We start from the raw sequence: 15,167 nt of genomic DNA, 5'->3' as shown, positions 1-15,167 counted from the left end.
TCCACCCCTTCTTTTTCAGCAAAGTCATATACATGTGTTGTTCTGTAAATATAATTTTAATTTGACAAATTAATACAATAGCCAGAAATACTATTTATTCAAATCCCTGTTTGGCCATGGTAACTCACAAGTGAGGCAGAGGCAAGACAGTGCTTAAAAAACCACTTCTTGAACATTTCACAAACCCCAAAACCATGTTAGGGCCACCATAATCAGAAACAACCTGAAAGGCACATTGCCCACAAGAACAAATGTCAACTAGGTGTAATAAACATGAAAGTGGAGAACATATTTTTCCTTGAAATTGCAGCCCCTCTTGAAGCTACTTTAGGAAATGTGCTACATTCTTGGGGTTTTGCACTCTGAACAACAGTTTTCCAACAAAGGATCATCCTCGGGACATACCTTTTAGGGTCTTGCTACAGTGAATGAAGTGCAAATACAATTCTCTATGAATCTGGAAAACCAAGCTGGAGCGATTTATTTAAAATACTTCTATGTTGCCTTTCTCCTAAAGGAGCTGAAGATCTTCAGAGTCAAGGGGCATCTAGATAAGCTTTTAAAAGCATAAAGATGACCCACCTCCCTGGTGGACCAACTATATTTTCTACCACAGGGAATGGTGCAGAAGCCCAGTTTAGCAATTCTTGATAACCAGGGTGAAACCGGCCTGAAATCCCACGTCCTTGATGGGAGAAATAGATGCACAGATATATCACACTTCTGCTATTCTGCAGGACATAAATATGTTAAAACCTACTTAATTGTTGAGATGCGCTCTTGGGTTTACACAAACCAGAACAATTTACTGTTCAGCACCTTCCAGTTCTTTGGTAGATCATGAAGACTGAAAGCAAAAATGAATTCCCTCATCTGAGGAAAAGAGCAGCATCTATGAAAAAACGGTTTAAAAATTGAATGTTTTTTAAAGTGTACAAAATGGTTTACATTCATGACAATTTTATTGGCTTTAATTTGTGTTTTAAATCCTCACTCGTGACATTTAGAACCCTGAGTTTCGGGTGTAAATGGGCTTATTTTGTTTTGCAATTTTGTGCAAAAATTTGTATGTGTGGCAAGCAAACCTAACAAAAGCAGGTTTCTTTCCCCTTCTACTCTTGTGAATGGGAGGAACGGCCCCTAGTAATAAAAAGTCTCGTCCCATCATAACTAAGTCATGAAATGCTGCAAAGAGCCTCCCAATGGACTAAAGGCACGGCTAAGAATATGCACCTCTGCCAACCTGGCAACTGTAATAGGCCACAACTCCCCCAACCCACACAAATATAGCATAGAATGGCCCTCCATTACACAGAAAAAAGGAGAGGCCACCCATTTCCATTCATGAGAAGGATGATATAAACATGATAACTGGAATCTGTTACGGGAAAAGAACGGAGGTAGAACTGTGCCTGGAGATGCTGAACAACCTTCAGGTCCGGAAGGATTTAAACTGGGATTGGCGAGATCTGGGAATCCATTGACTTTTGGCACCTAAAACTCCCTGAGACCAAACAGATCCACCCCATAATAAGAACAGGCTGATGGGAGAAGTGAGACTCTGCAAACACCTGGGGAGGGACCCTTTCCCCAAAACAAGCCTGCTTGCCCTTGACATTGAGTCCAGTCACGTCCGACTCTAGGGTGCAGTGCTCGTCTCCATGCCAAAGAGCCAGAGTTTGTCCATAGGCAGTTTCCATGGTCACGTGGCCAGCGGGATGCCGTGACCTTCCCACCAAGGTGGTATCTATTTATCTGCTTGTATTTTTACATGCTTTTGAATGGCTAGGTTGGCAGGAGCTGGGACAAGCGACGGAAGCTCACTCTGTTGCATGGATTTGATTTTATGTCGGCTGGTCTTCCGACCTTGCAGCGCAGAGCCTTCTGCGGTTTAACCCGCAGCGCCACCACGTGCCTTAGTCTTTGTTTATCACCCCCCTATCTACCAACCACAACTCCCCAGGTAACATATAAATAATTCAAGCAAACTTTAAAAAAGAAATTAAAAACAAAAGCATTCAAAACCCAGATTTAAAGCAATTACAAAGCAGACCCCAAACGTGATCAAAAGCCAGATTAAAGACCATCACCGTATTAGCGACCAAAAGTTATCTGGAACAGTCCAGTTTTAGCCTTCCAGTGGATGAGAGTTCCACAGCTTCTGTGGTGGTGGTGCTGAGAAAGCCCTGGCTTCCGTATTCACCAATTGTGCCTCTTGAGAGGGTAGAAAATGTAACCGGAACTTTGCTGAGAATCTCAAGCTGTGGGTGTGCTATGGAGGTCTCTAAGTGAGGGGCAGGCAATGCGGAGCCTCCTGAGATGTTCTTCAGACTACAATTCCCATTGTGCATGGCCCAGCATACTGATTGGATATAGAATACTATATCTACCCACCTGCAGTTTGCAGGATAACTGAATAATCTCCAATAGCCAGGCACACTGTACTAACAAAACAGAATGCACATATAGACAATATTGTAGATGGATCCATCACACAAAGGCAACGTGTGGTATATATGGCACACGTACATGCATGCACACACTCTCTGTGTTGGTTTTCTTTGCAGTCTGATGTGTGTTTTCAGTGTATCTCTAAAGCACGACAGAAGAAAAGGGGTTTGCTAATTCACCTCCACAAGGCAGGAGGCATTCAGAAGTGGGCAAAGGCACTGCAAACAGGATTCCCTCTGTAGTGGCCGTCTGGAACACAGCTCCCCCACCCCCAAAAAAAGGAGGAAGGGCAGGCCTGATTTTCATGGACTACTTCAGACTGGGCATGTGTGTTAAGAGGGGCACGGTCCCATTTTTAGAACCAAGACGACAAAATCCAAAACCTTAGCTGGGAGATTTCTTCTGTAGGGAGTCAGCAACCTGCAGCCTATGGGCCTAATTCAGCTTGCTGAGTGTTTGGAAGTGCACCTCCCTGAATCCCAGCCCCTAATGGAGGTGGGGAAGTTCCACACTATACCAAAGCGAGCAAAGTGGGACATGCAAGAGTCCCACCGTTGTCTCTGATCCGTGATCTGAGATTCCACAACCCAGCACTTCCTGGGATCTCAAATTAGAGGTGATGGGTGTGAGCACTCTGACCCTCTTTCTGCACAGAGATGGAGAAGAGGACGTCAGTGAAGTAACTTCCCCAAGGAAGAGAGGGCTGGGATTCAGCCACCGGGATGTGGCCCAGCTTCAGGGATGATTTCCACACTACCAGATCACTGCAGTTCCCCAGCTCTGATCCACATCAGGAGCCGAGGATCTCCAGCGCAATTCATGCCATTTCCTGGATCTTGGAGAAAGGCAGCTATGACCACTCATCCACCCCATTTCTTTCTTCTTACAAAAATAAGAATGTCCCCTTGACTTTTAGTCCAATCGTGTCCAACTCTACGGCGCGGTGCTCATCCCCATCTCCAAGCCGTAGAGCCAGCGTTTTGTCCAAAGACAGTTTCCGTGGTCATGTGGCCAACGTGATTAGACACAGACTGCTGTTACCTTCCCACCGTGGTGGTACCTATTTATCTACTTGCATTTACATGCTTTCGAACTGCTAGGTTGGCAGAAGCTGGGACAAGCGACGGGCGCTCAATCCGTCACGTGGATTCGATCTTACGATGGCTGGTCTTTCCAACCTTGCAGCACAGAGGCTTCTGCTGTTTAACCCGCAGCGCCACCACGTCCGTTTACAAAAATACATTGTTTAAAATCCTAAAATTTCCTCCTGCCCTCTAGTGGCCAAAAATACATGTATTTTTTAAAACTAAGAATGAGATATTGGGACCTCCAGAACAGGACAAAACTCCCACTAGTGGGAACTTTTTCAGCCAACCCCCTTTTTTTCATCCAGAATTAAATTTCGATGAATTTCTGGTTGCTTTCGTTCTCGTGATGATGGTGGGGGAAGTGGCTGATGCACATTTAAACAGCACCTGTACGAAAACGTACACTCTCCTCTCCCAACCTTATTTCGCCAACCACAGCTTGGCTCTGTAAGGGGAGAAACCCACAGCCATAAAAGCAGGAGGAGAACTATGCGGAGGCCAGGTCCTCCACACTCTTTGCCCAAAAGTCAACTGCAGATCTTCTCTGAGAACTCCAGAAGAGTAACTTTCTCCCGCTTCCCTTCCACAAGCAGGCCGTCGGTCCTGGCCGTCCGCGGGCTGCAGTCCTTGAAGGAGCTCTTCTGGAAGACGACCCTCCCTTCCGTCACGGCCAGCCCATGGGCCCGGCACAGTTCCGCGGCCTCCTCAAGGTCATCCATGGCGAGCAGCCGGGCCAGACGAGGCAAAGGGTAACGGCAGTTCCGGGCACTGAACCCAGAGCTGAAGGTCATCAGGGCCAAGCGACGGACGCTGCCCAGATGCTGATGGAGGGCGCAGCTGGGCAAATAGGGCAGTGCCCGAGCCAGGCGGAAGAAGCGGGCAAAATTGCGCTCCAGGAAAGCCCAGTTGATTGCCAGGGCCGTGCGGAGTTCAGGGGAGGCTCGGACTTCCTCCGGGAGCTGAAGGGTCTGCCAGAGAGCTTCTATTGAGCCTGTCGGGAGAAAGGTGTGGGGGGGGGGAAGGGAGGAAGAGGGAACAGAAGGTCACAATGGCTAAGAGCAGCAAACAAGGTCCACCATTATGGTCTGGACGGTGGCCCAGACTCGTCCTTTCTATCCCCTCCAGTGGTATACTGGAAACATGGCCCTACTTTCTCAGCACCCGTGGCTACGACATCATCCACTCACCCCCCCTTCAGCTTCCTTCATCCTTTGGATCTTAGTGGCAATCCTCACAGTTCGTGGAAAAACCATGGACGTTACCAACAACATAGTAACTGCCACAAGCGATCTCTCTTGTAAGGCACCGTACTGGGAGGCTGGCTTGGTCTTGAATGGGCAAACAAGAGCTATTGACCTTGTCAAAGACATGCTTTTATTTTGCTTATTAGTTGCTGGCACTTCTGGCCTCTCTTTATAGCACGATAGCAGTTACATAGAACTGTTGCAACGACCCTCTGCATGTGCAAATTTACCACTGCAACACCGTCAAAGTTTCTAATCTCCGACTAGTGAACAAGGGTGTGACTTAAACCAGATAAGATCCAACACCTAATAACACCCATTTCTTTATATGCAACACCTCTCTTCCTTTACTTTTTACGATAGCACAGAATCATGGAATCGTAGAGCAAGTGAGGTGGGGAAGAGGGCCCATTAGGCGATTGAGGCCAAACCCCCTGCTCGAGGCAGGAATCCAAAGGAAAGCAGATCTGACAGATATGGTTGTCCAATTTTATCTTAAATGCCTCCAGCGCTGGAGCGCTCACCACCTCCAGAGGTTATTGGTTCCATTGTCATACTGCTCTAACAGTTAAGAAGTTTTTTTTCCTGATATTCAGCCTAAATCTGGCTTCCTGTAGCTTGAGCCTATTATGTGTCCTGCACGCTGGGATGATTGAGAACAGATCCTGCCCCTTTGCTATATGACTACTCTTCAAGGCTTTGAAAAGTGCTGTATCTCCCCTCTGTCTTCTTTTCTCAAGGCTAAACATGCCCCAGTTCTTTCCGTCTTTCCTCCAAGGACTTGATTTCCAGCCCCCCTGATCATCCCAGTTACCCTCCTCTGAACTTGTTCCAATTTCTTTGCATCCTTCTTGCAGTGCTGTGTCCAGAACTGGATACAATACTCAAGATGAGGCTTAACTAATACCCAGTAAAGAACTAGTACCTCTGGAGACTCTACTGTTAATGCAGCCTAAAATAGTATTGGCCATTTTTGTAGCCGCATCGCATGTTGGCTCCTATTCAGCTTGTGGTTGACAAGATCCTTTTCGCTTTTAGTATTGCCAAGCCAGGTACCCCAGCCTTCTCTTACACCTGCACTGCTTACTTTTTAAATCTTGCCTGAACATGTCTCAAAAAGCTGCAAGGGTTGGTTGGCCTAAAAGTACCACCTTAGTATTAGTTTTTGTTGTGAGCCCACATCTCTTGTCTCCATATCTGTGAAGATTCTCAGCCCTCCAGGTGAGGTGATCTGGAAGCTGACTCATGGCAACTGGACTTCTTTCTTATTTAGGTTGAAACACTACTCCTTCAAGTAGCTTCTTCAATCTGAGGAGAGTTGGGAGGAGATCCCTGATACAGTGGTGCCCCGCATACCGATGATAATCTGTTCTGGATTAATCGCCGCTATCCGGATTTGTCACTATGTGGGGGGGAACCCATTAAACTCTGTTTAATGTGTTTCTATTGGGGGAAACCCGCTATGTGGGGAATCCTCCATCTGGCCGCCATTTTCGCTGCCCAGTAAGCGAGGGCAGGGCACGAAAATGCTGCGGGCGGCCATTTTCTGCACCTGGCGGCCATTTTGGAACCGCCGATCAGCTGTTTTCTAAACACTGCAATGCAAAGATCGCTAAGCGAAATGCTTACCGATCATCGCAATGCGATGTTTTGCCACCTAAAACATCGCAATGCGATTGCATTAGTAATCGCAAAAAACGCGTCACTATGCAGATTTGTTGTTAAACGGTGCGCTCATTAAGCGAGGCACCACTGTATATAAGACCACTATTGTTAACAACTGCTATCGAAGGTCTGCATAAGTGGGATTATCCCTCACCCCCCCAGCCCTTTGTCCTTCTAACATGCCTATTCAGAGCAGTATTCAGACCAGGGGGGAGTGAAACCAACCTGGAGGATCGATCAGGGGGGTCTCCTATCAATTCTCCTCAGACTGAAGGAGCTCCTTGGAGGAGCAGCAACACACGTTATCCTCACAAGCCAGACGTCCAGTTGCCATGGCCCAACTTCCAGACCACTGCCTCTGCTTTTGCTTTCACGCCCTGCTTTAATGTACTATATTCTCTGACGTAGGGAGGGCCACGCTCTCAGCACCAGGGCCCCGAATCCTTTCGGCTGCAGACCTTTTAAGGCAGTGGTCCCCAACCTTGGGGCCTCCAGACGTTCTTGGACTACAACTCCCAGGAGCCTTCACCACCACCACCTCTGCTGGCCAGGATTTCTGGGAGTTGAAGTCCAAGAACCTCTGGAGGCCCCACGGTTGGGGGAACCACTGTTTTAAGGCATTTGTAGACCAGGCCAGTGAACCTGAGGGGTGGTTCCCTCTCCTTGCTCCTACACAACAACCCCCTAAGGTAGGCTCCCCCTTGGCCAACTCTTGAGTAAGTCTGTTGGCTGATGATCCCCCTTGAAAGGAGCCTGATGGGACCTGGAGTCCTCCCTCACCCAGGTGATAGAGGAGGAAGAGGGCTTGGAAGCGGGCCTGGCTGGGCAAAGGGGGTCCCCCTTCCTCCTCCTCCTCCTCCTCGGCCTGGCGGTAGGCGCGGCGCAGGGCGGCGAAGGTCTCCTGGACGTGGCCCCGGTGCAGGTGGGCGTCGAAGCCGCCGGGGGCCTCCTCCAGGCGCTGATGATGATGATGATGATGCCCGGCGTGCAGCAGGTAGACCAGGGCCCGCTCCAGGAGGGCGGCGGCCGGGCGGCCGGAGAGGCGCTGCACCGTCACGTCGAGGCGGACGGCGCGCAGCCGGTCGGCCACGAAGGCGCCCCGCTCCCAGGACGAGACCCGGCCCGCGGCGGCGGGGGCGCCTTCCTTCTTCTCATCATCCTCATCATCCTCCTCCTCGGCCAGGGCCAGCAAGTGGCGGACGGTGGCCAGCAGGACGGCCGGCGGGCGGAGCTCCGAGGGGGGCGGCGGGGGCTTGCCGGCGGCCGGCCGCGAGTACTCCTTCACCGCCCTCTCCGGGTCCGGCCGCCCCGGCGGAGGGGGCGCCAGCTCCAAGCGGTGCAGGCGGCCCTGGCGGCTCCGGAGGGCGAACTCGGCCGGAGGGCACATCCGACGGCAAGTGCCCACCACCGGCACTGGCACCGGCGCCTCGGCCTTCTCCGCCTCAACGGCTTCCTCGGGAGTCGGGAGCCTCCGGGCGCACGGAGGGGGAACCCCGCCGCCGCCGCGCCCCTCGCCCGCCTTCCTGCCCCGCCGCCGCATCGGAGAGAGAGGAGCCCCGAAGGCAGCGAGCGCAGCCGGGCAGCTGGGTCGGGAGAGCGACGCGTGGTCGGGGGGGGGGGCGAGCCATTCCCATCAGCCCCGCCCCCCCGGCTGAGGCATCATGGGAGTTGAAGTCCAAGAGAGGGAGTCCCAAGGTGGAGGGAGAACGTTAAGCCCAGTAGGAAAAGAGGAGCCCCCCCCGACGTGAGAGGGCTCGACTCCGGAAGGAAGCCACGGGGAGGCCAGAACGAGCCTGGCAGCCGCAGAACCCCGGGGAGGAGGAGGTCGTTCCCGGGAGAGGGGGACTCCAGGGGTCTGGAGGGGCCCATTCCTTGCACGCTGTGCCCCCCCCCGTCCAGGGCAAGAGGGGCTCGGGGGGGCGCCTTCCTCCACCCTCTCCCTCTCTCTAGCTTCAACCTCCCCCCCTCCAAAAATAAGAGGGTCTGAGGGGGATCCCTGGCCTTCTCCGATGGGGTCTGCCCCCACCTCGGGGTCTCCCCACGGACCTTGCAGCCGGAGGCAGATCCGTTCCCAGGCTGGAGGGAAAGCCTCCCCCTTCTCCACTCCCACCGCCCGAGTGGAGATTCGAACCCAGCACTCCAGAGTCCTAGTTCTCTCATTCCCTCCACTGCACCCACACCCCGCATCTTGTCATGCAATCTATAAGTATGATAAATAAAAAAAACAATCCGGACTCTTTCTTCTCCCCCCCCCCAAAAAAAAAACACAAATGAGCGCTCATTGTCTTGACTCGCATATATGCACGTTTAAATAACCCGGAGTCCCTCGGAATATTATTTCTCCTCCTCCACGAAACAGGAAGTAGAATTTAGGGGGGGGAAAAACGGCATCGCATCTCTTTGCATGGCTATTCTTTTTTTTTTAATTGACGGCTATGAGCAATTCTCCCTCCTCTTTTCGGTGCACGCTGAGGCTAGGAGAAAGAAAGAGCTGTATAGGGCTCGGAATACGACCGTTGAGTCTCGCCTCTACTATTTTACAACTCTAGGCTGCAAATGCTAGGTCCCCCTCTAAGCCTCGTTGGTCTTCTCCTCCCAGGAGGAGGGGACTCGGCGCTGAATGACAGCGGAAACAATAAGAGGTGCGGTCTGTGTCGCTTTCTATCCTTACGTCAGGTTCCATGCAGGCAGTGGGAAAAATCACCTCCCCGGCGAGGCAAGAAGAAAATATGGAAATCAGTATAATTTCACACCATTGCGTACATTGAAGATGAGCCCAATATTCTGCTCTGTGGTTCTTAAAGAACTGCAAAAACGTGTTATGTTTATTTATTTTTTTGGTCCCTTGACCCCGCAGATGGCGCGTCGCTTGGGAACTAAGAGTTCTGAAGCGCCCTATTGAGAAAGAGCTGTACCTCTTAGGGCTGCAAGAGCCCACGGCATTCCTGATTGGCGGAACCGGTTTGCCTACCGGTGTAGGCGGAGCCAAAGAGTCCCGGCCGGTGGCCGGGCGGAGGAGGCGAGTCGGTCTTCCGCGTGATGGGGCTGCTCAGCATCCTGAAGAAGATGCGGCAGAAGGAGCGGGAGCTGCGGCTGCTCATGCTGTATCCTTCCGCGGGGCAAAAAGAAGGGGCGCGGGCGGGGCGGGGGAGGGGGGGCAACGATGGCGGCGCCTGGGCTGGGTTGTTTTTCCTGCTTGGTTTGCTCCAGGGTGATCAGGGCCCAAGCGCATTAGGGTTAAAACCCTCGGGCTTATTTTGAAAGCGAGCCTCAAAAGAGGTCGAGAGTACCAGGAGAGCATGTGCAGAGTGCCTTTGCCTTAAGCCCAGCTCGTGACATACATTCGCAGTCAAGGCAGACACGTGTGTGTGTGTGTAGACATGGAGGCCTGGCCTTTTTAATTTTTATTTATTTATTTTTATATTTATATCCATGTCTACACACACACATATACAGTATATACATACATACATACAACATACGTATGTATGTATGTATGTATGTATGTATGTATGTATGTATGTATGTATGTATGTATGTATGTATGTATGTATGTATGTGTAGATAGATGATAGATGCATGCATGCATGCATGCATACATACATACATACATACATACATACATACATACATACATACATACATACATACATACATACATACTCTTGTTAAAATTCCAGAGTCCTTTAAAACCGAGGTCGTCAACCCCCCCCCCGCCCGGTCTGTGGCCCGGTGTCGGTCCATGGCCTGAGCCGGACCAGACCGCGGAGACAGACCTCCCGCCCCCCCACAGCATTCTATGTATTTTATCCAAATCATAAACAGTCCGGTCTATTTTTGGTGCCGTCTTCTTCAGCCAGGCTAGGGCTAGTTCAGTGAAGTCCTTCTCTTTGGATCCCAAATCCAGAATTCCTTTCAATCTAATATTATTATTATTCATACCAACCCCCCCTTCTTCTTTTTCCCCCTCCTAACAAGCAGTTCTTGCATGGGGCTTTGCCACCTTTCTCTTAGCCTCTTCCTTCTCGTCCTCTTGCACTCGTGACCCTCCCTTAACGCCTTCCTGCCTAAGGGGCCTGGACAATGCTGGCAAAACCACCATCCTGAAGAAGTTCAATGGAGACGAGATCGACACCATCTCGCCCACCCTGGGCTTCAACATCAAGACCTTGGAGCATCGAGGGTGAGGCCACCCCCTACCTGTGCAATCCACTCTCCCAGGATTTTTGCTCTCTCTCTCGAAGCAACAATGACCAAATGGAGGCTGTCGCCCTTCGAGTGCATAGTGGAAAGACAATAATGCTGGGGAAAGTTGGGGGCAGTAGGAAATGAGGAGGGCCCTGTGTGAGATGGATTGACTCAACAAAAGAAACCACAGTGTTTGGTTTCCAAAAGCCGAGCAGGAGTGTCAGTGACAGAATCTTTTGGATGTCATTCGTTCGTAAGTTTGCTATACGCCAGAAGCAAACTTCACAGAACGTACTGGTTGTTGCAGAACAGGATAGATTAGGCATTGCAAAAGTTATTTTTGACTACAGTTCCCAGCATCCCTTAACCTACGCTGGGCTGGAGGATTTGGGGTATTGTAGTCCACAAAAGGGCCTTTTCTTTGCTCTGGGACGGAGCGAGGCCTCCTTTTGCCCCCTTCCCCTGGCCCACCTCTCCCCTCTCCTTCCCGCTTAACAAGGCCTATCATTCCCCCCCCCTGCAGGTTCAAGCTGAATATGTGGGACGTGGGGGGCCAAAAATCTTTGCGCTCGTACTGGCGGAACTACTTTGAGAGCACGGACGGCTTGATCTGGGTGGTGGACAGCGCTGACAATCTGCGGCTAGAGGACTGCAAGCGGGAACTGCAGAGTCTTCTGGTGGAGGAGGTAGGGGGACCCGGGGGTGGCTCTGTGCACGTTTATTAAGAAACACTGTACTTTTGGAGATAAATGGGGTGAAAAGGGGTACAGATCGGTATTATTGGTCACCTAGTCCCAAGGGTGCACAGGTGGGAAAAGTTCAATGTGCATTGCGTGTAGTCACCACTGGGTCTGTATTTTAGTTTTAATTTTGTTATTTGTCCCTTTTCCGTTTAACAATAAAATTGAAAAAAGAAACACTGGATAAGGCTAAAAGGGGTAAAGGTCCCATTGACACCTATGTTCCATTGTACTTAAATGCCAGAGGGAGATGCGGAGAGGGCTTGGCGGGAAGGATGAAGGATGATAATATTGGCCCTACTGGATTGAGTTGCTGCAGGGTGGTTTCCTCTACACCTGTTCAAATGCCTGTTTATGAAGAACAATGAAGACTAGAAACTTATTTTAATTTTTTAATGGGATGAATCATAACTAACGGGGTAGAACTCAGATTTTGCCAGGATCTCTAGCCAAGAAACGAAGGGGAGCCATCAGGAGTCAAGGTTGACGGCGCTGGATATAACAGGCCAACGATCTGACTTGGTGTTAGCCAGGCTACTTCATGTAACCTGTTGTTTCTCTCCTGCTAGCGCTTGGCTGGAGCCACTTTGCTCGTCTTTGCCAACAAGCAGGACCTGCCAGGGGCCCTGAGCTCCAGCGCCATCCAGGAGGTAAGAACCAAAGGCAGGATGGAGGAGAGAGAGGCACGCAGGACCTGCAACTGCTTGGAGTGGTTTGGCATCCAAGAAGTGCCTGTAATGCTGTCTTCTGGGCTCCTGATCTTCCTTCAGAACAACGTTCACGGGCGGGGGGGGCTTTCCTCTTATTGCCACAACGGCTGCTGACTCCCAATTTCAAGTGTGCTGGGAATCTGGTCTCCACGTATAAGACTATACTTTTGTCTAAAATCTTTAAGACTAAAAATTGAGGGTCGTCTTATACACGGAAGTAAGCTGAGGAGAGAACAAAAACAAGTGGAAGGGAAAGCAGGGATCAAAGCGATCCTGCAGCGCTTTGATCCCTTTCCCCCTGCACTTGCTAAGCCCCACTTAGATTTCTTAATTTTGGATTAGAAAAGTGGGGGTATCTTATACATGGGGTATTTTATCTGGTTCAAAACCAGGAACTCGAAGTGTTCTGGACTGGCCAAAGTCACCCACCTCTGGAATCTGGAAGAAATAGTTGGGTGTGAGCAGAGTGTTTAGAATGGATTTTTTCCAGATGGGCGATATAAAAATCAAATAAATAAATAAAATAAATTAAGCTTGAGTCCTGGCATAGAGTCAGGTCAGTCTAGTTTCCTGGTCATCTGTGTAGGCTTTGACACAAGATTTTCAGAAATCCTATTTTTCTCCCCCCCCCCCATTCCTCCCCAGGCTTTGGATCTGGACAGCATCCATACCCACCACTGGTGCATCCAGGGCTGCAGCGCTTACACCGGAGAAAACCTGCTGGCTGGCATTGACTGGCTGCTGGATGACATCTCCAGCCGGATATTCACAGCAGACTGAGCCGGAGAGTGGATGCTGGGTATCCCACCCCCCTCCACCATCACTGCTGCCCCCTGTGTGGCTAGTCACATGGCGTGTGCTTTTTCCAGACAACCGCACACCTTGTGCCTGAATGGATGGAGTGTGGTTCTTTTTGGATGAATTCACTGCACTGGTGGCGGACAGAAACCAGAATACTGTGGACGGGTTGGGCTCAGGGCACTGTGCCCTGTGGAGGAACGGGGAAAGGGCACCGTGGGGTCTTGCCAGCTGCCCACCTCTGTCCTCCGTGCGAGCCTGTATTAAAAGCTTACTAATAAAACCGCTGCTGTGATCCAGAGCTATAGCATATTTATTGATTGTTGTTGTTGCATGCCATTAAGTCGCTTCTGACTTAGGGCAACCCTATGAGTGAGCCGTCTCCAAAATGTCTTGTCCTTAACTGCCCTGCTCGGGTCTTGCAAATTAAATCCTGTGGTTTCCTTTAGGGAGTCAGTGAATCTCGTATTTGGTCTTCTTTTCCTGCTGCCTTCTCACGTTGTGCCCAAAGTAAGACAGCCTCATTTTCGACAGTTTTGGCCTCCAGAGAGAGTTCAAGCTCGATTTGATCTAGGACCCATTTTTGTTAGTCTTTCTGGCAGCCCAAGGGACCCGCAAAGCTCTCTTGCAAACGAAATATGATTCATTTGAAACCACATTTCAAAGGAATCAGTTTTCTTTCTGTCAAGCTTTCTGGACTGTCCAGGTTTCACACCCACACAGGGTGATGGAAATCTTATTTACAGTGATAATCCCACTTTTCCTCCAGCGAGCTGAAAAGTACATGGCTTCCTGCCTCTCCCCCCCCCGACAGCCCTGCAAGGTAGGCTGATATGAGAAATCAAAAGAAAGTATAACTTGCTGAAGGTCACTCAGTTTCATGGCTTAGTGGGGACTAGAATCTTGATTTTACTAATCCTTAGGCTGCCTTTGGAAAGATTAACCATGTCGACTTGATGGGGCTGGCTGCAGCATGATCTATTTTGTCTCCTTGGCCTGGGCAAAATGTTCCTCAGGCAGTGGATCTCCCATAATTTAGGGGCTGTGGGGCAGATCTTCCTTTTGTAGGTCTCGAAGCTGCTTTCCTTGCTAACCTGGAGATCCAATTTTGGCAACATGCAGGAGGTGGCCACAGAGGAGCCGTCCGGCTGAGATTTTTCAGGAGGATAACATTGTAACCTTTTTTAAAAAAATTATTTTACTAGAATTACACAACCTGAACCTACTCTACCACACAGAAAAAAAGAAAAAAAGAAATTACAATAAAATAAAATACACTTACATATCACACAGTGCCACATTGTAACAGGAGCTTAATCCAAAATGAAAACAAAACCCACCAGGGGCAATGATTTTATTTGCTGTCACGGAAGCTCACGATCTTTTATGCTTTCCATTAGGCTGAGTATTTATTTATTTATTTCATTTATACCCCGCCTATCTGGTCAATTATGACCACTCTAGGCGGCTTACAACACACACTATAAAAAACAATTAAACATATAACATAGCACATAACAACTAACAGTAAAACAGAGGGAGGGAGGGAGACATAAAATTACCTCAGGTGGACTTTTCTGATTCTTCTCCCCCCCTTTTTTCTTTTTTTGCAAGGGGTATCATCTATTGCAGGGGTGGGCAATGAATTTCTATGAAAAATCTGAACTGTGTTCGGGGGCCAAACCAACTTTACTTAAAAATAAAATGAAACAGTGATGCCATGATTGTTTTTATTTTAAACTTGTTAATCTTCACAAATACTAAAGAGTTTTTTCGTGGTATGTTAAAGATAAGCAACTGATCAACTTTTGACAAAAAGCTATAAATGGTTTTGATGTTCAAAACTTCGGGCCGGACAGGAGCGGCTCGCGGGCCGTATGTGGCCCTCGGGCCGCACTTTGGCCATCTCTGATCTGTTGCAATACATCCCAGTCTTAGGTCCCCAGATGTTCTTGGACTACAACTCCCATAAATCCTGGTCAGCGCAACTCGTGGTGAAGGCTCCTGGGAGTTTTAGCTGAAGACTTTAGGAACCCTGGTCTAGCTCAGCAAAAAAAATAAAAATAAATTCCTGCAGAACTCAAAAGCTGTAATGGTCTTTGATTTGTTTCTAACACAGATACTGCTTTATAGTGGGTTTTATGTTCACACAAAAACCAGCATGCCTTTCTTGAGGGGGGGGGTTATATTCAGGACTGTCATCAAAAAGACCAGCATGAATTTGACCCAATTCGGGGAAGAAGTGGAAGACAAGGAGGGCCTTGGCGTGCTCTTGTCCTTGGG

The 15,167-nt window shown here is 49.6% G+C and overlaps 2 protein-coding genes across 2 annotated transcripts; one reads left to right on the top strand and one right to left on the bottom strand.

The window, feature by feature from the left end:
• Nucleotides 1-80: 80 nt before the first annotated feature.
• Nucleotides 81-8,051, bottom strand: SAC3D1 (SAC3 domain containing 1). Its single transcript, XM_020814127.3, has 2 exons — nucleotides 7,229-8,051; nucleotides 81-4,530 (listed from the first exon to the last, which is right to left on the bottom strand). The coding sequence occupies exons 1-2, from the start codon at nucleotides 7,986-7,988 to the stop codon at nucleotides 4,067-4,069; spliced, it is 1,224 nt and encodes a 407-aa protein (XP_020669786.3). The 5' UTR covers nucleotides 7,989-8,051; the 3' UTR covers nucleotides 81-4,066.
• Nucleotides 8,052-9,397: 1,346 nt separating this feature from the next.
• Nucleotides 9,398-13,185, top strand: ARL2 (ARF like GTPase 2). Its single transcript, XM_020814135.3, has 5 exons — nucleotides 9,398-9,552; nucleotides 10,521-10,631; nucleotides 11,160-11,322; nucleotides 11,946-12,026; nucleotides 12,732-13,185. The coding sequence occupies exons 1-5, from the start codon at nucleotides 9,488-9,490 to the stop codon at nucleotides 12,864-12,866; spliced, it is 555 nt and encodes a 184-aa protein (XP_020669794.3). The 5' UTR covers nucleotides 9,398-9,487; the 3' UTR covers nucleotides 12,867-13,185.
• Nucleotides 13,186-15,167: the final 1,982 nt, after the last annotated feature.

This window comes from Pogona vitticeps, chromosome 15 (genome assembly GCF_051106095.1).
Source record: "Pogona vitticeps strain Pit_001003342236 chromosome 15, PviZW2.1, whole genome shotgun sequence".
Classification (NCBI taxonomy): domain Eukaryota; kingdom Metazoa; phylum Chordata; class Lepidosauria; order Squamata; family Agamidae; genus Pogona; species Pogona vitticeps.
Note: the sequence above shows the minus strand (reverse complement) of the source record. Positions and strands in the feature narration are given on the sequence as shown.